Here is a 22,612-nt window from a genome sequence, read left to right as displayed (position 1 = left end):
AAAACAATAAGCCTCGTGCCAAAACAAAATTTGGTTTCAGTTTGGCTGTGGCAGCATCAGGCGGGCCAGAATGTATTACCCAACGGGCCATATTTGGCTCGTGGGCCGTACTTTGCCCATGTCTGGTTTGAACCCAAGGCTTATAACAAATCCTCTACTACAATCCACCATGTACCTTTTCACTTCCAGCCAAATCCACCAAATATAGTTTCCCAGTAAGCTTAGTTTCAGTAACTGTGTTCTCTTGTTTAACATTGATGAGAAATATGGAGTGACTTCTGGAACTATGCTCATTCATGTCTGAAACAAATGATAAGAAATAGATAAAAGATAATAAAATATACAGGCGCTTCAGAAGTGCACTGTAGTAATATTGTGTTAATTACTTTAGATCAGTTTGTTCACATCAATGATTACTTTGTCTACACCTATAATTACTGCACCTATTTAGTCTGGTACTGTTTACTGGTCACTTATGTTTTGTCTGTGTTAAAGTAAAGAGCTAATAAACTCTGTGTTAAGTTAACGTTTATCTGCATTCTTGGGAATCAGTACATGCACGTACCACTATGGCGGTAACTAATTTTGTTCGCCTACTTTACATCAAGTTATGTAAAGGACATATATTCCCCCTGCCCATAGGTTTAGTCCCTTTATACAACTTTATGTAAAGTAGGTGAACAAAATTAGTTACCTCCATATTGGTACACATACTTCTGGAGCGCCCAACAAATAACTTTAGGTGTCTTATAACCAAAAGCACTTCTTACCTTCATGACGTATTTTGCAAAACCTTGCCTCAAGAGCTTTCAAATATGTTTTTTCTGTTTGTTTTATTCTATCCCCCCACCAAAAATCCTCCCACTTCCCAAAAAAAAAATTACTCACTTGTCACAGCAACATGTCTAGTTGACTTTCCTTCATCAATAGTTTCCATAACTTCCTCAGGCGAGGCAACAAATCGTTCGGTGCATCCTTTCACATAAGGAACACGATTCTTGTCCTCATGAACAGACAGATGAGTCTTCGAAGCTGAAAAGTAAGTGGGAACTCTTTATTTGCTTTGCACACGGCTCGAAAAAAGCAGCAACTGATATATAAAGGCAGTGACGTACCCAGGGGGGAGGGTTTGCAGATTGAAACCCCCCTTGTCTAAAATTGGAAAAAAAATCTGTATCAAACATAGCAATTTTTCATAGCTTTGAAATGCTCTTTTAGACCAAAGAATGTTAAAAACTCACATTTTCCCGCCATCTGTTACAGCCTAACTTGCCAATTAGTGTTATCCCCCCCCCCCCCCAATACTTTGAAAATTCCTTTCAACAATGTACTATTGAAGCAACCACTAATATATACAAGGGTATGGTGAGGGACAGAAACCCCTTGTTTAAAATGTAAAAGGGCATTTTTCAGACTCATAACTAGCAATTTTCCGCACCTTGAAACTCTATTTAGACTCGCAAGGGGCTTGAAAGCCCACTTTTTTTCGGCCAGACACGCTAGCAGATATGGTATAACTGGCAATTAGACATTTCAGAACCCCCTCTTAAAAAATTCACACACACACACACATATGTAGTGAACTTACCAATGAAGTTTTTCACAAATACTAAAACAGTAAATTGCAATACAAGTTGAAAAACTACACACCAGTTGTTAAAAAAATCTGATTCAGATATGAGACCCATTCCAAGCACTTTTACAAAAATACTAGCAATCTCAAATATAAGGCAAAATTCAGCTGACATTAATCTCTATAAATGTCTCTTTTTGTTGTGTTTTTCATGAAACATTTTTCACAACTTCGCTTTAAAAAAAAGTTCGTGCAGGCAACTACAAAAATTCAAGCTGCCAATTTCTGAATAACAAAGCTCTAGAATACTAACAAACTCCAAACTACAACTTCTAATAAAGCATACAATGAAGATAACTCTCAGAAAAAAATGCCGGCAATGTAACTAGTATTGTGGGCATGCAACACTCTATCTGTTGCTTGTCTCACAATATGTAACTGCATATCCAGTTACCTATATCGTTCATACTGAAGTCATACTGAGCGAATATAGAACTAATTAATTGGCATAATGCTCTCATTATTAATAATAAACCAAAGCATGTGATATACGAGAGGATTAAAAGAAATCTGTTTGTAACTCAGGACTGAAAAAAATCTCTTTGGGTAGTTTGACAGTAATAGCGAGGATGAATTTAAAGGATTTTAAGACATTTCTTACTGTGATAGGTGCATAGTATGCACTGCATACGACGTGTTACGATTTGCAGGGTCGGCTAACATGTGAATTTTTATGAATTTACCGTCTAGGGACTGTTTTTAGAGATCAGCTCATTTGCGAGGATATACGTATATCTAATACTCTTGTGCTTAATACATATGAAAAGCCTCTTGTTTTCAGAATTTACAAAAATGTTGAAATCTGTAGGCTGTTATGGATTCCTTGAGCCACTAGAATGTTTTAATAGGCTCCTGCTACACTAAAAAGGTTGAAACCCACTGCTTCGGATAATAAAAATTAAAACAGCATTAGATATTTCTAGATAATTTAGTTAAAAATAGGGCTCTGGTCTCAACTCTCAGAACCCCCTTTTTAAATGTAACCCTCCTATTAAAATGTAAAAAACAAATTCTATCTGACATAATAGCATTTTTTCATAGGTTGAAACGCTTTTTAGAATCTTAAGACTTGTGAACCCCATGTTTTCCAGCCCTGCACAGAACCACTAGCTGTTAATAACTCGGCAATTAAAAATTTCGGACCCACCCTCTGAAAATTCCTGGTTACACCCTGCTAAATGATGACGTTAACTTATCAGCTCTCCCTGTCAAGATAAATCTTTCAAAATAGGAAACTTTGATGTGGAATTCCAGATTTTCATAAACTAACCGCTGACCAGTTATGGTGGCTAGCTCCGCCACCAAAAGTCATACATACCTAACAACTAAATCATTGATTATTGCAATATCCATTATTAACCCACTGGTCTATTTAAGAAGTGCAATTCGCTATACCAGGATGACTTATCAGATTTCCTCGTCAGGATAAAGCTTATCATATCATAAAATAACCTTACCATCCAGTAAATCTCTGATCTTGTCCAAATAGATTTCAAAATAGGAAACTTTGATGTGGAATTCCAGATTTTCATCCATGGTATAAATATGATTGAAAATATCTTCGACGATACGCGGAATGATGCCCTGTAGACTTTCATCATGAAGGATACCCTAGGTAAGATGATTTATGGAAGCAATTTAATGTCCTGAAAAACTGCTGATTTTGATATAAATGTGATATTTTAATGTATATAATAATTTTTTTTTTCATTAAACCGTTCGCGTGCCACGTTTGAGCGTATGGCGTGCCAAATTTGGCACGCGTGCCCTGTGTTGTGCACCCGTTCTAAATAAAGGTGTATGGAAACTTTCTTCAGTTGCAAAACATTTTATAGAAAGATTGTGCAACAAACAGCTTTACAAAGGTGTACCATTATTACTGTAAGGCTATGTGCTAACTGCATTATCTTTTTTTGCTTTCCTGTTAACTTTTTGTGTGGGCTAACTAGATGTTTGAAAAGTTTATGTAAATCTATGTGAAAAGTTACCTCCATAGTATGTGTCTTTCCGCTCGATGTTTGTCCATACGCAAATATAGTTCCATTGTAGCCCTCAAGAACATCTGAAAGATAGAGAAGTAACCGATTAGATGTCACAGAACAACGTTTTTTGGTTTTAGTTGGAGTAGTTGCCTGAACTTAAAAAAGGACTCGTGGGATTGCTCATACGGAATAAAACGTCTCCCCATTTGGAACGTGGGCTCAGTTTCAACAGATACCATACAAGAACCTGCTGCTTCATGTTCATGTTTGAACGAGCGATGCTTATCAAATATAGGTTGAAGACATATTCCTTGCAGGCATGTCGATAAGGCACGATCGACATGTCGGCCACTCCTGATGTATTCAATATTAAAAAATATTAATCAAGAATACATTCATAATATTAGATCATCACATTTTGTTAACCCTTGCTAGATATAGAGCAGTACTTCTTCAAGAAACAAAATTTTGTAAAAAATAAATTCCATAAAATCTCACGACCCAAGGATATCTTCAAAATGGATATGTACTAAAGGGCATGTACTGCTCCTATAGACACAAGAATAAAATATGCAAAACAAAATATAAAAAATCAGTTTACATAACATTTGTTTCCTTTTTATTTAATTCATTATTTCAAAACTATTATCTGTTTGCCATCAACGTTTTTTTTGAAATCGTGGTGTGGCTTTACTTAAGCAAAATATATGCTTCCAAGTTTTTACGTTGTGATACTTATCACATATACGATTACTATTGAGCAACACTTCAATACCAAATATAACATAAACAATTAAAATTCACTGGAAATGGAAAGAAAAAAAAACAATTTTTTGTCAAAAAAGTAATTCATCTTAATTTTTTTATTCCACATACACACGCGGTTCTTTATAAATATTTCAGAAAGATCCCCTCAAGTACATAAATAATTTAGATTGTTCTCTCACAATAACACACTCTATGATGTCACTATTGATCAACTAAGATTGTTTTAAAGATTAATTTCACGGCTAAAAGTCCAAGAAAGTTTCGTTATCAGAAATAAAGTTATTGATTACTGTAATTAAATTGATTAACTTAATTATTGATTATTAAACTGATCAATCTAAACTTGAGAGTTGCTAACTTTCTAGGATAACAAAAATATTTGTATTTTCATTTCACAAAGCTATATAGGGTGTCCATAAAGTCCCTTTACAATTTCAATTTTTTTAATCAGTAATTGTTTAAGTTTTTTACTTCATTTAACACATCTGTGATGGGCCAAAACAATAATGATACCAATAGATTTTAAAATTAAAAAAAAAATTTCAAGACTTCATGGACATACGACACCCCGTATCACCCTCAGAAAACCAGATAACCTAGGATACCATTACCTTTACCCCAATACCTTTTAAAATAATGTATTATTATACGACATGCCCCCCAAAATCTCTATAGTGTAGTAGTTCTCAACCAATTATGGCCTGTGGCCCTTTCTGGAGGCTATTGGCACTCATGGCTCCCATGTTCAATCCAGTGGTATTTTTTGAATGTATGAGACTACGGAGAAATGGGAATTTTTTTACAAGGGAAAGTACCGGTATATAAACAAACGTAATTTCATTAAAATAATTCCGAGTTAATTGTTGTGGCTGCCCTTTAACTTCTTTGTGCCTATACAGGGGCTTGCTTGAAGTAAAAGGCATGGACCGTATAAAATTTAACACAGTTTAAGACCTACAATGTAAAAAATGAACTTTTTGGTAGGAAGTTTCAAGCTGTGTTCAAACCTTGTTCACTTTCAATAAATGTGACTTTCAATAAATGTGTAAGTTGGATTGAATACTTTCTAGCACTCTTATAAAAAATCAATAATGTAAATGAAGGCTGTGGCTTATTGCGTGTATTCTATTTAGGTATTTTGACATTAGTAACGTTCTGTGAGCATCACAAGTGCTTGGAACGTGAATCAAGGAATAAATTTACAAATAATGTTGATGTCTTCATGAATCAAAAAAAGCACAAAATAGTTCCAAAACAGTTCAAGTGAAAATAAATCATTGAAAAATTACTTCCATATGAAATGTAACCTGGTAGAAAACATTGACATGATGTGGAACAAAAAAAAACGTGTGCTCCCGAAGTATGCGAACCAAGATGGCGGACATCGGAACGTAACATGGGTAACAGGTTAGGGTTAGGCGATAATTTTTTTCCAATTTTCCTTATTTTAGTCCTATTATCAGTTCGAAGACTAGCCAAGAGCCTCCCGTAGTATTTATACCTAAAATTATGGCCTAACCCTAACCTAGTACACATATTACATTCCGATGTCCGCCATCTTGGTTCGCATACTTCGGGAGCCCCAAAAAATGATTGTTCTACGAAAAGTTTAACTCTTAGAAAGGTTGTCACATAAATTAAGGTCCTATTAAAATGTTTAATAACAATAGGTGGTGGGATGGACTAGTGGGTAAAGCTTTAGACCCAACGATTATTAAATTGCAAAATCCTGGGTTCAAATCCTGTGCCTTCCACATCACCCAGGTAAAATAAATTGGGTAAGGAATGCCGAACTGCCAAAGATTCCTGTTATTCCAAAAACGGCAACACATATCAGTCGCGGCGTTGTTTGAGCGAAAGGTGAAAAATAGGTGTCATGATAAAAATAATACTGAAAATTTGACAATTACTACAAAATGCCATACACCATGTTGATGATATTATCAAATATCTAGAAGCATACAAATATTTGTACAAGAATCAAGAGCTGCTATAATAAGGTCAATATGGGTAGAAAAAACGGTTTGCAGGACAAAATCCTACATTTCCAAAATTCTTAGAAAAAACTTTTTCGATTTAGGTTTCGTTTGCGAGCTAGAGTTCTTATTTAAAGTTCAGTTTACACCAGATTCCATTAACTTATTCTGAAACCTTTTTACTGTCAGAACTTTGATTACCTAAATAATCTAAAAGATCAATAGGAATTGATGGATTGGAAGAAGCATAAAATAATCAATATTAGTGTCTGTGCCTGTTGTTTGCTTTTCAAGAGAATATGGTAAATGCAAGATTAAAAAAAAATTTTGGGCGAACTGTTTAGGACAGACTGTTGCTGTTGGAGTCATCAAGGAAACTACCAGGAATGTGAAAAAAACCAAGGCAGCAGCAAAGGCCAATATAAAAAAACAATGGAAAAAAGTGAATGGAAATATCCAGCCCCCATCAACAGTTCAGACCTGAAACTTGGTAAAATCAGAAAAATTTAATGAATTGAAAATTGTTTGAAAAATATTTTTTAATTTGAACAATTGTCATCGAACAATTGACAAATTTGACAGAAAAAGTATTTTTTTCATTCAACTTCACACATAATATTTTAATTTAGGACCCAACTAATGAATCCTGAAGGAAATGACATTATGCTAACTTAATTCCCAACAGCTACACTCCAAACCATGCTAAGTTAAGAGCATACGATTGTCAGGCCGAAATTTTTATAAATTCACCTTTTTAGGAGGTCGGCTTATATGCGAGGATATACGGTAACTCCAGAAAACAATAATTTTAAACTAGATCCAAATTAATAGGCACAATGCACAGATAAATTCCATAAAAGAACTCTATATTATGGTTTAAATTTTTTTTTTTTTGATTGCTATAATTTGTGATACCAAATTAGAAATCCTAGATTAATGTGATTCAATGAATACCTTTTTAAAAGCGTAAAGTAGTATATGTACCAGGTTAGGGTTGGGCCATAATTTTATTCAGATTGTCCTTAGTTTAGTTCTATTACGAGTTCGGGGACTGTCTGTGTTAGCCAAGTGAATATACCACCTGCCCATAGGTTTCAGTTCCTTTACACAACTTGATGTGAAGTAGGCGAACAAAATTAGTTATATCCATATAGGTATACATACTTCTGGGGCGCTCGTTTCATAGCTAAAAGATGAAGGGCTCATAGAAAAAAAAAATATTGAATAAGACTCGGGATATTGTTTCCAGTTCTGCACTCGATTTAACTTTCATGATCAATATATATTGGAATGACTAAAACAGTGTTCCCCAAGAAAAAGTTTCGACCGACAAAAGAAAGAGACTGGACAAAATACGGTAAAAAACAAAGTAAGAAAATTGAGAAATAAATTTTTAGAATTCCAAAAATAACTATCATATTCGAATACATCCTAATAATTGAAAAATTTTATGAATTTGGTTATGTTTAGCAAAAAATAAGCGCAAATCTTTGTATATCTATCATAATTCCAATTCCAAGAGGGATACAAATTAAAAAAAATATATTCTAGAATTGTCATGATATTTATTTTAGAGTTTTAGTACCAAAACCCTGAAACATACCAAAAGGGTATTGTACAATCTATGCTGAATAGAAAATATCATTTTCCAAGGTCAGCATATAACAATGGCTATTTGTTCAGAGTTTAGTGCAGTGGTTCCCAATCTTATATGGCTCTCAGAGGCTTTTAGCCATCATAGAGCCCTGTTCATCATTCCAGTGGTATTATAATAATACAGAAATGGGAATTTACTTATAAGGAAAAAGTATACAAACAAAATTTTTATAAAATTAATTTTGAGCCTATCATTATGGACCCCTCTAACTGCTCTGCGGCCCCTTTGTAGAGGAAGTGAGAACTGTGTGGTTTTAAAAACCTCGTGTCTAACACCATATCCATTGCAATACCATTCTAACCATGGTTTGAAGCTGAATGAAGCAAAGTGCCTTATCAAGACATATATAGGATAAAAATATAAGATTTACGGTACATATTCATCCCGGGTACAGGAAGGCGGCTTAATCATATGGCGAACCACGACCTCTCGTACGGTTACCAGTCCATGTCGGGTATGGAATTAGTTGCCAGTTATTTGTTTCAGATGTATGGACTTGATGGTGGAGGAAGCCGTTACCGACCAGCGGTTACGTGATTCTTAAAAAAACTACTCATCTTCTACACTATAAGTTATTTTTACATTTTCACCAGCCAAAACCAAATAAAATTTACAAACTAAACAAACTCGGAACTAAAACAAACAAGCAATGCTTAGAAAACGAAGAAAAAAAAATAAACAAAGAAACACAATTTACAATTTATTTATTGAGTTTAAGATTGAAGTAACGAAAGGAGAAAGGGCCATTGTCAATATAGATATAGAAAAAAGATTTAGAAAGTAAAAAAAACAAAGGAAGAAAATAGTATATCTCGAGCTAAGAGCTAAGAATTTACTTCCAAATATCACCACTGATTATTTATGACCAATACCGTGAGCTCATATTTTAGGAATAATTTAGAATATTTTCATTCTTGGCCAGTGGTTCTCAAACTCGCCCCCCCCCCCCCCCCTTAAAAATAATTAGCCAACAATAAGCTACAAATAACAAATAGTAAAGCGAGAGTATGTTTTATATCAAAAACACGTTAAAAATATGTGGATAAATGTGTAAATACCCAAAATAAGGCTTGCAAGATCAAATTTAACAAATTTTTCTATTTTTGATTAGCTTCCCCCCCCCTCCAAAAATTGTGTATGCCCCCCTTGTGAAGCGAGCCCCATCGTTTGAAAACCCTTGGTCTAGGCTGTCCTTATCTGACAATCAGACGAACAAAAAAACAGAATAGGGGGGGAAGGTAAATCCAAAAAATGAAAAAAAACATGAAACATTGTCATCTTTCACCATTATCATGTTTATACATCGATTTCAAGTTATTTTCTGTTGCTCTTCACTGTTGCAAATAGAATTGTTATTCCTTAGCCTTGAAAATTTTACAGAAAGCAGAATGCGTAAGAAATTTTTTGGCCGCGTATCATAAAACGATTTCTGAATTCTGCTTATATAACAGACATAATATAGGGTGTCCATGAAGTCTTAAAATTTTATAAAATTGCAAATGAAATTTATCGATACCTTATATTGTTTTGGCCCTCACAGATGTATTGAATGAGGTAAAAATACTTAAAACAACAATTACAATTACTGACAATTACTGATTAAAAAGCAACAAACCTGGTTAAGATATGGTATATTGAGAACTGACTTTATAACAAAATTGAAACTGTAAAAGGACATCCAATATAACATAACATTCTATTGACTTCTATAAACAGATGAAACTATAATTTGACATTAAAATTGTGAATAAAAATTTTGTTCATCCCTGGTTTAAAGGTTCATGTAATAGACAGATATGCACTAGAAAACTGGAAGGTAAACCTGGCTTTGTAGTGTTTCATGTGATCGTGGCTATTATGACCACAAACCACCATCCAAAAAAAATGATGTCGATAGATTCAAACTACTTGATCAAACAAAAGCCAGAAAAATTTGCCGAAAAATTCCACTTTCAAGCAATTCAAAAAAGCGTTAAAAGTATTTGTATAGAAAGTCTTAAATGCCCAAAGGGAACACTTAATATTGTCGATGGCGCAGTTTGAAAGGCAGCTGGAAAGAAGCAATGTAAATTATTCATTAGTTTTGAGCAGGAATTGTGAGGAATAAGACCAATGCATTTCCGTGATACAGGGCCTGAAATTGGAAAATTATAAATGCGAATTGGGTATCTAGATTTGAGATTTAATCTACATTTGAGCAAAATACAAATTTGCCCTAAATGTATGGAAATTATATTTTGGGTACTATCCTATTCCTTTCTTCTATGATTCTGTTTATTTCCGGTCGAGGTTCATCAATAAAGAGCTCGAAATTAGTAAAGTGGTGTGAAGAAATAGAAAGGTAGGTAGTCTGAAATGGGAATGAAGAATTGAAATTTTGGGTACTGCTTGTTATTGCCCTATCGCTAATTTAGTTTTTCGCTAATTTACTACTTCTTGATTCTGTCCTAATTTATTCGCTTTTTTTTCGCTCGTTTTTCGCTAATTTACTACTTCTTGATTCTGTCCATCATAGCGTTGCATAACTTAAGTTATAGCCAGCGTTACCATCCACCTAGAGCCAAAAATAGGCACGGGCGTCGAATGGGTATTTTTATTTTTTTTTGTGGGGGAGGGGAGGTACTAAACAACTGCGGAAACGCATAATGAAATTGAAAGAAATCATACACAAGTCTATCCCCAGCCATGCAACCTCTGAAATGTAAGAAGCCACATAGAAAAGTGCACACAATACACATTAAAAAATCCAGCATTCAACATTTTCAACAGGAAACAACAACCGAAAGGGTGTCTGTGCCTTTTCAATGAAAGTCCATCTACCCCAAAATGTCACATATCTAAGACAAAATAAGCACGCAACTCAAAAATAAGCACAAATTATAGAAATAAGCATGATATGGTAACCCTGGTTATAGCCCATCTTATCTCTGTTCATCAGAGAGAATGAAACAAAAACTCAACCTTTACCAGTGGTAGACAAACTGTGGGCCACAGCCTAATCGTAGGCTGCTGAGCATTTTCTAGTGGGCCTCCGATAAATTTTAATTATGACAGTAATAAACACAAAAGAGTTTTTGTAAATCAACATTATATATAAATTTATGACAAATGGTTTTTGCTCATATATTATCAAGTGATCATACATTAGAAGCCATTTCAGCTGAACAAATTAAATGTCCCCTGACAAGTTATCAAGTAGATAAATTTAAATAACAGCTGGGGTTACGTGAAACTAACTACCTTTTCTTGCTTGCGCAGGTGGATTCGTATGCGTATACGCAAGGATGCTATAGCAAGAGTAAAAATACCTATTCCATCCAATTCAAGAGTCTTTTGTGTGAGTGTGCAGCAAGACTCTTGGATTGAATAGATAAATTTAAAATTTCTAATCAAATTGTCGAATTGCTCGAAACCTCTCCAATTTACTATTTGGATAAACCTGCATAGAACATTATTGAATCGGTGGATAAAACATGCAACAGGAAATCCTAGATAAAATTGTAAGTGCAAACCAACAAAGATTATGTGTTATATGTCCTTACCTTTCACAATCGGTTTAGCCCCAGCTAAATATACTTGTTCTTGTGACGTCGTTTCGTTGAAGACTTTGTCAAACGTGTATGTTCTAGACTGAAAAAGAAAAATAATTTTGATTAAAGATGATAAAAAGCAATACCCTAATCAAGGGGTCAGCAACCTACGGCCCGCGAAGTACTACAATCCGACCTGCGACACTTCACCGAATTATAGTAACAAAACAGCTGTTTTGACGATTATATTCTTTACGTAACAGAATTTATTGTGAGACACATCTAGACTAAATTATATTATAACCTAACAAGTATATTATTCCCAATTACTCGTTTAATGCACCTATAATTTAATTATGATTAGACAAATGGCAAAAAAACGCAGAAAAGTTTATGCTAAGTGCTAAGGGTTCAATGGCGCCGAGAATATTCAAATGAAATTTTTTGAGATGCAATGCAATGAGGACATAAATCTATATTTTATTCGAGAGATGTATCACTGCTTGATTTTTATTATAAAAAGAGTCATTCGTTCGGTTTTCAACTCTCAAAAAATACGTGCGGCCTGCCAATGACTTGCAAACCTTATTTTGGCCAGTGAGCGACAAAAGGTTGCCAACCCCTGGCCTAGTCGATATAACATCAGGGCCTATATTGAATACATGCTGAATGCCCTGTGACTAGAATTAACCTACAGAAGGCTGGAAATTATATTTCAAGGAAGGAGCAGTGTGCAGACAAAATTGCATTAAAATCAATTCGGTGCCTTGTATCGTGCCCCCCCCCCCCCTAAACTGCTCTGTGTCCCCTAAACTGCTCTGTGTCCCCAAAGGGTCCACGAACCTCCAATTGGCAACCACTGATTTATAAGATGCTTAGTAAACAGATGGTATTGTACATAATTTGAAAACTTTTACTAGAAATAAAAGTACCAAAATTTCAAGCAGACAAAATCGCATTAAAATCAATTCGGTGTCTTGTATCGGGGCCCCTCTTAAACTGCTCTGTGCCCCCTCGGGGGGAGCACAAACTCCCAGTTGGAAACCACTGATTTATAAGATATTCAGACAGTAAACAGATGAAATCACATCCAAAAAGTATCGTACATAATTTGAAAACTTTTACTAGAAATAAAAGTACCAAAATTTCAAGCAGACAAAATCGCATTAAAATCAATTCGGTGCCTTGTATCGGGGCCCCTCTTAAACTGCTCTGTGTCCCCTCAGGGGGGCCACAAACTCACAGTTAGAAACCACTAATTTATAAAATATTCAGACAGTAAACAGATGAAATCACATCCAAAAAGTATCGTACATAATTTAAAAACTTTTACTAGAAATAAAATTCCAAAATTTTAAGCAGATTAGTGACCTCAAGTTTGAATTTTTCAGTTTCACGCCCCCAGGCGAAATGCAATAAATATCCAGATGTCTAAGAAATTCTTAAAGACAAAAGAAAAATGTTTGTGATTACAATAAATGAATTAAATGAAGTTCTATTGGGTCATTATATACCAGCTGGTAAATGTCTTTTACGGAGGTTTAAATTCCTTGAATGCATAATTTAATAATTGCTTCTATTTTTTATGACATACCAACTACTTGCTATTTGCATTATTAAGATTAATGAGGGATTTTGAATTCTATTTTAAAATTCATTTAGATTCGGGAGATTCTAAATCAGTTAATTAACTGGGGGCCAAAATTAGAAGTGAGAGGATACTCTCGAGCTGAGAGAAAGAGTGCCCCAACTGGTATAGGTTGGTACCAATACGTAGAATTAAGCTATCGATAAGATTGAATTGTTACGACTTACCGTACGAATATACACATGCTCAAACTATGATAATAACATAACAATTGGCAGTATCTAGAATGCAAAAAGGTAAAAACATAAAGTGTTTACCTATTTCATTCAAGTTCGGCGGGCCATATTAAACCGTTGCTTGGGCCGCATTTGGCCCACAGCCGTGGTTTGGGAATGAAAACACTGTTCTGAATGCACATATTTCCCAAGGAAATCATCGAATGTGTCTAATTTTGCGTAAATTTTGAGTAAAATTTGAAATACTCCATATTTTTCCTACAAGCAATGTATGTTTGGTAAAAAATATTCATGTTTCTATCATCCCCGTGCTTGAATGATTGATTATGAAATAACATTGATAGTTTTGAATTTTCCAGAATCATCTTACCGGTAAATCATAATTTGCATTGTAAATGATTACAGAGCATAAAAACAACTTAGGTACATTCAAGCTATTTACATATCAAAATTCCTAACCATAATGTGACTGACATACAGCACCAGATCAGAGCCGATAAAACTTATTGGCTTGTCATCAGGAATGTCCAAATTGAATGAATATTTGAAAAAAATTCGAAATATTAAATTTTTGAATTTAGGAATACAGGGGGCACAAGTATTAATAAAAGTCTTTGGAAGGAGGCCACAGATCAATACAGTTTGGAACCACTGTTCTACAGCATACCCATATTACTATTCATTTACCAGCATTCCTAGCCGTAATGTGACTGACATAAAGCACCAGATAAGAGACGATAATGCACTACCCAAGTTGATCAAATGACATCTTTTAAGGTCATCGATATATCACAACATAACTTTTGCCTCGAGGCTGTGATTCTTTCTACGTGAATTATACCGGTATAAAATGTTAAGTAGTGGACATTACAAAGTATTTATGCGCTGACATTCCACAGTGGATTTTCAGATTGCGTTTTTTTATAAAAATCTGAAAATAGATTCAAAACATATTATGCAGTGCTATGACAATAATAGGACCTGTAGCCACAAGCTCTCCTCAACTTATAAGGCCCTATATATGGGACCAAACAGATGTTTGAAGCAAGAATGGGTAAATAAAATGAAAATTAGTGGACATTACATACTATTTATGAAGTATTCCTCAAAGAATTTTGCTCACATGATTTCACAAAGTAGCTTACGTTTACATTTGAAGAAATCAAATTTTTGTTATGAACATAACACACTAACCTAGAATCAAAACTAAAACGAGTACAGATTGGAAACGCTGACCAAAAGACGGCCCTTGGTGTTAACTTGTGTGTTCTCATTTACATTTTATCCAGGTGATTGTCATCCTGAGATAACTGTACTTCAATTCTATTCTCACTCTTCAACTGACCAATGACAGCACAGCACAATGGTAGAGCATTGTGGGTAAAACCACTGAAGCATGCTTCCTGGGTATAAATACTGCCATGCTGGTCTCCAGAGGTCATTTAGTACTTTGGCGTAGCAGAGGCAACATGTGTCTTACGTCTAACTTTATATTCTGTTATTTGTGGTGACAACTGATCTGTTTATGTTAAGTATTGTTTGTGTTCAATAAAACATCAATTTACACCAATAAACAAATAGTCCCCTTCTGGAGAATTTTAACTCCTGTTTATATTTATTGTGTTATTTTGATTCCTAGATTCCAAATCCTGTTATGTTCAAACAATTCATGCTCAATATAGTGATAACATCTTGTGAAATAACCTCATCAAGCAATGAAATTAGAAAGAACCGAGTTTTCTTGTAAGGGGAAAGTAAAATAAGTTTTGCGCCTAGCATAGTGTCCCCATTGGAAGCCGCTGATCTATAGTGACAGTAGGTTTAACGAGTCTGAAGTCCATTTCCATTTTTAAAAAGTCCATTTCTGAAATAATAGTTCCCTATGCTGATATGGGACCAAATGGATTTTTGGAGCAAAGATGGATAAAACAAAATCATTTAATATTCCAAATACATTTTAAAATAATGTTGTTGACTTGAATTATATTATATTTTATATATATTGCAAATTGAGTTTGTTTACCAAATAATATGTAACCTATTCAGGTTTTTGGTCACAACGTGAGACTTTCAATTTATAGGTAGTGGACATTACATTACATTTATAAAATATACACAAATTTTGCTCAATTATGTAGTTCTAAACATGGGACCAAATTGAATTTTTACGCAAGAATCGGTCAAACCAAATAATGTACTATTTCAAATACATTCTAAAATACCGTATTTTCTGGCTAATGAGTCTAGATCAATTTTTAGTGCTAAAAATCAGGGTTTTTCAATATTACCACCTGATAAGTCGAGGCAGAAAAATAGTGTTACTTTGTCTGTTTTGTTTCTTTTCACCTTGAAAGGCCTTTTTTTTCATTATTTTATTCATACAATATGTATTTTTAGTATAAAAACTACTTATTAGACTTCAATTGCCACATTTTCAAATTAGTCCTTACCAAATAATGAATTTACTATGTCAAATATATATTTCAAGTCATATTGGAAATCCTCTTACAAGTTTAGTATTTCCAAACACAGAGAGCCCCAAAGGCAAAGTCTAAATCGAATAATCGTCAGTGCGGCAATGACAACCATGTGAAATAATTTCAATGATGAAATAATCCATAGGAGAAAATCACTTTTTTATGGTAATATAACTCAAAAACATAAACAACATTGACGTACATTGTGAAAAGTTCAATTGCGAGCAAGGATGACCAAAAAGATTCTATTCTTTTTACTATTACGAATACATTCTGGAATAATATTTTGAATATCATAAATTTTTCCTATGAAGTATTTATAAAACTTTTCTATGTACAAGGCAGCCATACTGTCGCTGTAGTTTGGGAAGAACGAAATGTTTTCAGTTTGACATCGGCTACATAATTCATTCTATCCAGGGTGAAGTGGCGGGCATGGCATGGACATTGATCCCGAAATATGTAATCATATTTACTGGTAACCACTAGGCCAGGGCTACTCAACTATAGGGGCTCCCGAAGTATGCGAACCAAGATGGCGGACATCGGAATGTAATATGTGTACTAGGTTAGGGTTAAGCCATAATTTTAGGTATAAATACTACGGGAGGCTCTTGGCTAATCTTCAAACTGATAATAGGACTAAAATAAGGAAAATTGGAAAAATATTATCGCCTAACCCTAACCTGTTACGTTCCGATGTCCGCCATCTTGGTTCGCATACTTCGGGAGCACCCAACTGTATTTACCGAAGATCCGCATACAAAACTACAAAATTATTTGGGTCCGGTGTTTCCAGAAATTATATTTCGGCATCCTTTATTAACGCCCACTTCCTCGACCGGTCAATGATTATCAGCTAATCAAGATTGTTTATTATGGTGTTATAGTTCTTTTCATATATATTCAAAACAATAAGTCATTTTATAAAATGAAACGTTAAAAATCAGGCTAATGATTCAAAATAAAGATTGAGATGCGGTTCAGATTCGGACCGGGGTACGCCAGTTGAGTAGCCCTGCACTAGGCGACCATGTCCACACTATACATAAAGTAAATTGGGTTGCATACAACAGGCAAGTTAAAAATAATCAATATAAAAAAACAGTAGAAACAGAAACCCTTTCATTTAATTAGTGAGATTTCTCAAATTATAAAATATCAGAAACCTATCAAATAACTGTCTATTTCACTTTTGTGCACACCCGAGACAAACAATTTTATTTGCCTTTTCAATGAGCAAGACTCAAATTAGAATATATTCGATATTTTTTAATAAACGTCTTTTTGAATTCAAAATATTGAATATACACTGTATGGTAAGAACTTTTACTTCCCTGATACCTCATATTCAAAATATAATTTTAAATGTATTCAGTTTTGGCCAACTTTGAGCACAATATTCCACTTTATATTATACGATAACTCAATTAAATTGAAATTGGCATAGATTTTTAATGTGGAAAAAGTGAAAAAACATTTCTCATACCGGGCTTCCAAAGGTAACTTGCTCAGCAGAAGGAAACTTTGCCAAGAATTGATCCCCTCTTGTCTTTTCTGATGGATTGAGCGGCCGAAACCGACACATTACCTGAAAAAAAATATAGAAGTACGCTTATTTTATAGATTTTCGTCCACAGGTCTCACATCAAAAAATGGTTTTCTGTCGCAGCACAGGAATAACGAACCATGACCTTTTTTCCCGAAGCACATCCTTATTTACTTCCGTAACATTAACTAATCAGTAACATGCAAAAAGTGACATAACAATGGAAAATTTTATCAGTTGTTGAGTAGGCTATTGCTGGTCTTTCAGACAAATTTTTGGCATCGTTGTTAACATTGTCAGTTTTTAGTATTGTTTCGGATTCAAGTATGGATCAAATACCCTAATTATACTTTCCCTCACTTAGAGTTTTAGTTTAATAGCAGTAATCAAAAAGTTGTCTAGAAATAGCAGTGATAGATTATGCCAAACTTTTTTATCGATACTTCTATATGAAAGGTGGTTGAATATTTTAAATCAAAATGTTAATTTGAAACATCTAAACTTCCCACATCAGAAATTTTTAACACAAATTCAGTATTTCAATGAAAGCTTGCAACTCTCCTTTAATTCGTTCAAGCCAAAATTAGGTTAGTAATGAAGCTGGATATATAGATTCAATCATAATTTGAAAGCCTGTTTTTTTGGGTCTATTGGGCTGTCATATAAATAGTTGGATAAAAATAGATAATTGGTCCCTATTTAAATGACAATCTTGGTGGAGGAGGACTATTGGGATTCCATAGAGATGAGCTGGTTAGGAGATATGGTCCAAATCGCCATTTAAATAGCATTCTCTTTAGAGGTCTCATTTCAGGTGTTTTGGGCTGCCATATAGACAGGGTTGCCATATCGTGCTTATTTATAAGATTTATGCTTATTCTCTAGCCTGCGTCTTATAAAGTAACTATGTGTTTATTTCTAAGAAAAGTGCTTATTTTTGAGTTGCGTGCTTATTTGGTGTTAGAAACGTGGGTGACCAGTACTTGTTTTGTGTACAAAGCTTGCGTGGAAACGACAGACGAACTTTTTTCAACGGTGGGGTTTGCGGTATTTCCAGGCAAACTGTGACACACACAATAGTTGATGCTAGTTTTTAGGAATACTGTTTTTAGGGACTAACTGCAATTTAGAGTAAGCGTGACCATGAGTTCTGTTTCGAACATGAAAAGAAATTTTCTATTAACTACTGCTATTGCGACATCGAGAAAGGTGGAAAACAGTAATCGGTGCCCACAATACTACCGCATTGCGGGAAACCAAAGTCGCTATTAAAGTGCAAAATTTGAATTTCTAATCTGTATAAATAATGTGGTTCATCAGTCACCCGTTCAGTTTTTAGCTTTCTGGAAAAAATATGTGCCGCCCGCCAAGATTCGTAACACTTGGTTGCCGACCCTTGTCTTAGAGATAGCGTGTGGCAGTGACTCCGTGTCTTTCCATTGCTTTTTGCAATTTTGGAGCTGCGTACAACCATGTTCGAAGCGACTTCTAATGATAAAAAGTGGGAGACTCGTGTATGATCTCCTTCTCATTCTTATTCTGCCGTTGTTAAGACCCCTCCCCTTGAAAAATACCATTTTGACGCCCGTGCTTATTTTTGGCTCTGGGTAGATGGCAACCCTGCATATAGACAAGTTAAGAATGGGGATGGATATAAGGTCCCAGTCACCATTCGAATGTTCTCTTCAGTAGAGAGCTGCTGGGCTATCATATAGACAGCAAGTTAGGAATAGGGGTGGAACTATAGTCTTAATCGCTATTCGAATAAATGTGCTTTACACTAGAGGGCTACTGAGCTGCAAGATAGATAGCAAGGTAAAAATGGAAATGTGGTCTAGGGCTGGGCATTTTCGAGTACCTTGTGATTTCAGAATCGAATCGAATAATTTTCTCGAATCGAATCTCGAATACTTGGAAATATATAATTGTAAGCGACTTTATTATAGTAATTGGTCCTCTCAACAATTGAATTACCGAAGACATAGAATGATTCACTCAGATAGATTACTGAGCGTTCACACAGAATAACAAACACGTTTTATCAATAACTCACTACAGAAAATAGTCGTATGTTAGAATTCCGTTGAAAAAATATGACTCTAATAAAAGAAAAATTAGGGAATTCACCTCGACCATTAGCGGAAAGATAAAAACAAGATGGCGGCGATTCGAAATTTAGCTCTGAACCGATTCGAATAATTTACTATTCGATTCGAATATTCGATTCAAAATGCCCAGCCCCAATGTGGTCCTAATCATCATTCAAATGGCATTCTCTGCAGAGGTCTATTGACCTACCATATATACATCAGGTTAGGAATAAGAATGGGTATATAATAGTACCAATTACTATTTGTATTGCTTACTCTTCTCTGTCGAAAGTGGTACATTTCTGAATTTATAGTCTATGTCACAATAAATTAACCATGTAGTACTCTCATTTTTTTCTTAACTCAACTTGAAGTTTTATCTTCTTTCCTGAATATCTGTGCTGTGTGTTCGTCTTGTATATCATAATTTACTGTTTGGAACAATGGCAAAGTTAAGACAAATTATCTATCTTATCAAAGTTGTCAATCATCATTTGATCGGTTTCTCCATACATGGCACGTGGACAGAAGGTTAGGAGTAAAGATGGAGATAATATGGTTCTAATCTGTACATTAATGGTTTCCCCCATATGGACATCATATTAGGGAAAGATATAATGTTCTAAGCGTCATTTAAATGGCCTTCGTAAATGGCTATTGGGCTGTGTGATACTAACCAACGTCAATAAACATACACAATACCTTTATGCTGCATTCTGCCGATGAAGCCTCTCCTGCGTCAGTCATCTTGAATCAAGACGCCAAACAGTTCAGCAGTTTATAATCCAATTCTCCAAATGAACGTTGGAATATTTTCTTCTAAATATTCATATGTATTTGATCAAAGAATACCTAACCAAGTGAGATATTACTACTAATAAATCCCTGTAGAACAAGAAAATATTTTTAAATTTGTGAATGATCATAGCAATAGCAACTTTCAGTGTGCACAAGTGTTCTAAAGGTTTTTCAAAGGTGATGCATCACTATGATTGGGGTCTTACTACTTACTGAATAAAGCGTGAAACAGAAGAAAAATAGCACGAAATACAGTACACATTGAAGTAAAAAGAATATAATGATCATAAAATATATTCCATGATTTCTGTGAAGCTAGCAAAAAAATGTTCTCTAGCTCTGTTCCGTTCTGCATCCAACAATACAGCAATATGAATTAACCCAGTTAAATCAACCTCCTCCTGAAAGAAAACTTCAAAATGTAGGGTGGTGTTGCCAGTCTGCTGACGATTCCATTCAAACCGCTATAAAACAAAAACCAATATTTCGAACCCGTTCACCGTAGGTGCATTGGCATTTATTCTACATGCTAAACCTCGAATTACCTTTCTACAACCAGGGGATAAAGCTATACAAACCACCAAAGTACGACACTCGGAAGACATATTTGCGACCGAACAACCAGTGTGCGACCACAGATTTCAAGCTTTAAACATCGTTTCTGCTGTGTCAAGACTAGGGCATACGCAGCCATGCATGAAAAAATGGGCTTCTAATTGCATTTCTGACCGTCATATATTTTAAGAACACAGTCATTTCGAACAAAACTCGTCAAATTATATACAAAGCACCGCATCACAGCAATCAAACAGACAAAAGCACGGTGGTCACAAATTGGTCGGCAAAGATATTATCGACGTATTGGAAATGCGCACCCCCTATTCCCCCTCCTTTACAACGTAAAAACGCGAAAATTTAAAGATGGTTGAAAGAAACACAACTCTATCTCTTATATTTGTATGAATTTTCAAGTTTTTTTGATGGGACAATGGGTAGTTGGCGACATGAAAAAATGGTCCGTTTCTTTTCCTCGGTCAGGTTTTCGGTTGTAACTTTTTTGTTTGTGACCGCATTTTAGTGTAATTTCGCAGAGCTACGAGGGACAAGTGGACGGTAACGTGTGAGAAATATCGTCACAATTCGATAAATTTTCGACATTAATTAGATAGTCGAAGTTGATGGCCGCAATTAGGTCTTGGGCGCAAAGTCAGAAAGTGGGTAAGCCACCCTAGTGCTGTAGTGACTGTTTTTGATGAGCAATGCAACCCAAGCAAATCCATTTGCAAACTCCCAATTATTTTGTTGCTATTTTTTATTCCACAGATAGTTCAAATAGAATACTGGAATGAGATTTATTTAGGCCCATCCCTCTTTCAGTCTTTCGCAATAACTGAATAACAGGAAAAGAGACGATCTGCAAGATTTAACTACTTTGATTTGTAATATTACTATTATATTGCAACAGACTATTATACATAATCAGTTGCTTAAGCAAACTAGTAAAACTTAATACCGGTACTACCGGTAGGTATTTTGTCAAGCTGTCACGGTCAACAGGACAATCAGCTCAGAATGGCAGAAACAATACGGCTGAGATTCCACTTGGTTCTGCATTAAAACTAAGTCTATCAACTCATTAATGGAATAGGCACACAGCCAAACGTAAAAATAACGAAACCTAAAATTACAAACCGAAATAGCCTTGTCGAGGCAACTGCAAACCCTCGAATAACTAAAAATCACAAACCGCCACCCCTCGACACCTGCTGTCTCAAAGCTTTCACATCGATCGTTCTGTCTGGGGATGACGTCATCGTGCCGAGATGACCCGATTTGTTTGACCTTTTAAAAAGTATTAAACGACCTTTAACATTTTATGTTCAAGAGGAAAGTATACAAATAGTGAAAAAATAAAATAAATTAAATAAAACAATTAGTATAGATGATGTTCTCGTGTTGTTTAGCCACCATGTACCTTTTCATTCAATAAAATATGTAGTCTCGAACACGGACTTGAAGCCAAACGATAGTTTGTGGTTATGCAGATGGATGAAAAAAATCTCATAAACTCTGCTATGACAGGATGTTTCCCCGTGCAGCAACTTGTTTGTTTATTTCCGTAACAATAACAAATCAGCAATAAGTTAACAATGACGTAACAATTGGAGTTTATAGATATTCAAGCATGGTTGTAAACATTGTATCTTTTTGATAATATTTTTTCCAGGGGTCAAGGGTCGGGGAAACGTCCATAGAATAGGGATAACACACAAAACGGAAATTTCGGAAAGTTTTCAAAACACCTTGCGACATAGAATATAAGTGAAA

The 22,612-nt window shown here is 34.9% G+C and overlaps 1 protein-coding gene across 4 annotated transcripts in view; it reads right to left on the bottom strand.

Moving 5' to 3' along the window:
- The window catches only part of LOC120332705 (kinesin heavy chain-like), a 62,716-nt gene extending 42,349 nt beyond the window's left edge, over positions 1-20,367 (bottom strand). For all 4 annotated transcript variants that reach the window (XM_078119487.1, XM_078119486.1, XM_078119488.1 and 1 more), the window contains exons 1-7: positions 20,189-20,367; positions 17,337-17,438; positions 11,559-11,646; positions 3,622-3,695; positions 3,091-3,244; positions 889-1,032; positions 176-300 (exon numbers count right to left, since the gene is read on the bottom strand). In XM_078119487.1, the coding sequence (XP_077975613.1) occupies positions 176-300; positions 889-1,032; positions 3,091-3,244; positions 3,622-3,695; positions 11,559-11,646; positions 17,337-17,438; positions 20,189-20,233 (732 nt within the window). In that variant the 5' untranslated portion in view covers positions 20,234-20,367. The remainder of the gene's footprint in view (positions 1-175; positions 301-888; positions 1,033-3,090; positions 3,245-3,621; positions 3,696-11,558; positions 11,647-17,336; positions 17,439-20,188) is intronic.
- Between the last annotated feature and the right edge of the window lie 2,245 nt (positions 20,368-22,612).

Source organism: Styela clava, chromosome 13, assembly GCF_964204865.1.
Source record: "Styela clava chromosome 13, kaStyClav1.hap1.2, whole genome shotgun sequence".
In the NCBI taxonomy this organism is placed as follows: Eukaryota; Metazoa; Chordata; class Ascidiacea; order Stolidobranchia; family Styelidae; genus Styela; species Styela clava.
This window is presented reverse-complemented; position numbering and strand designations above follow the sequence as displayed.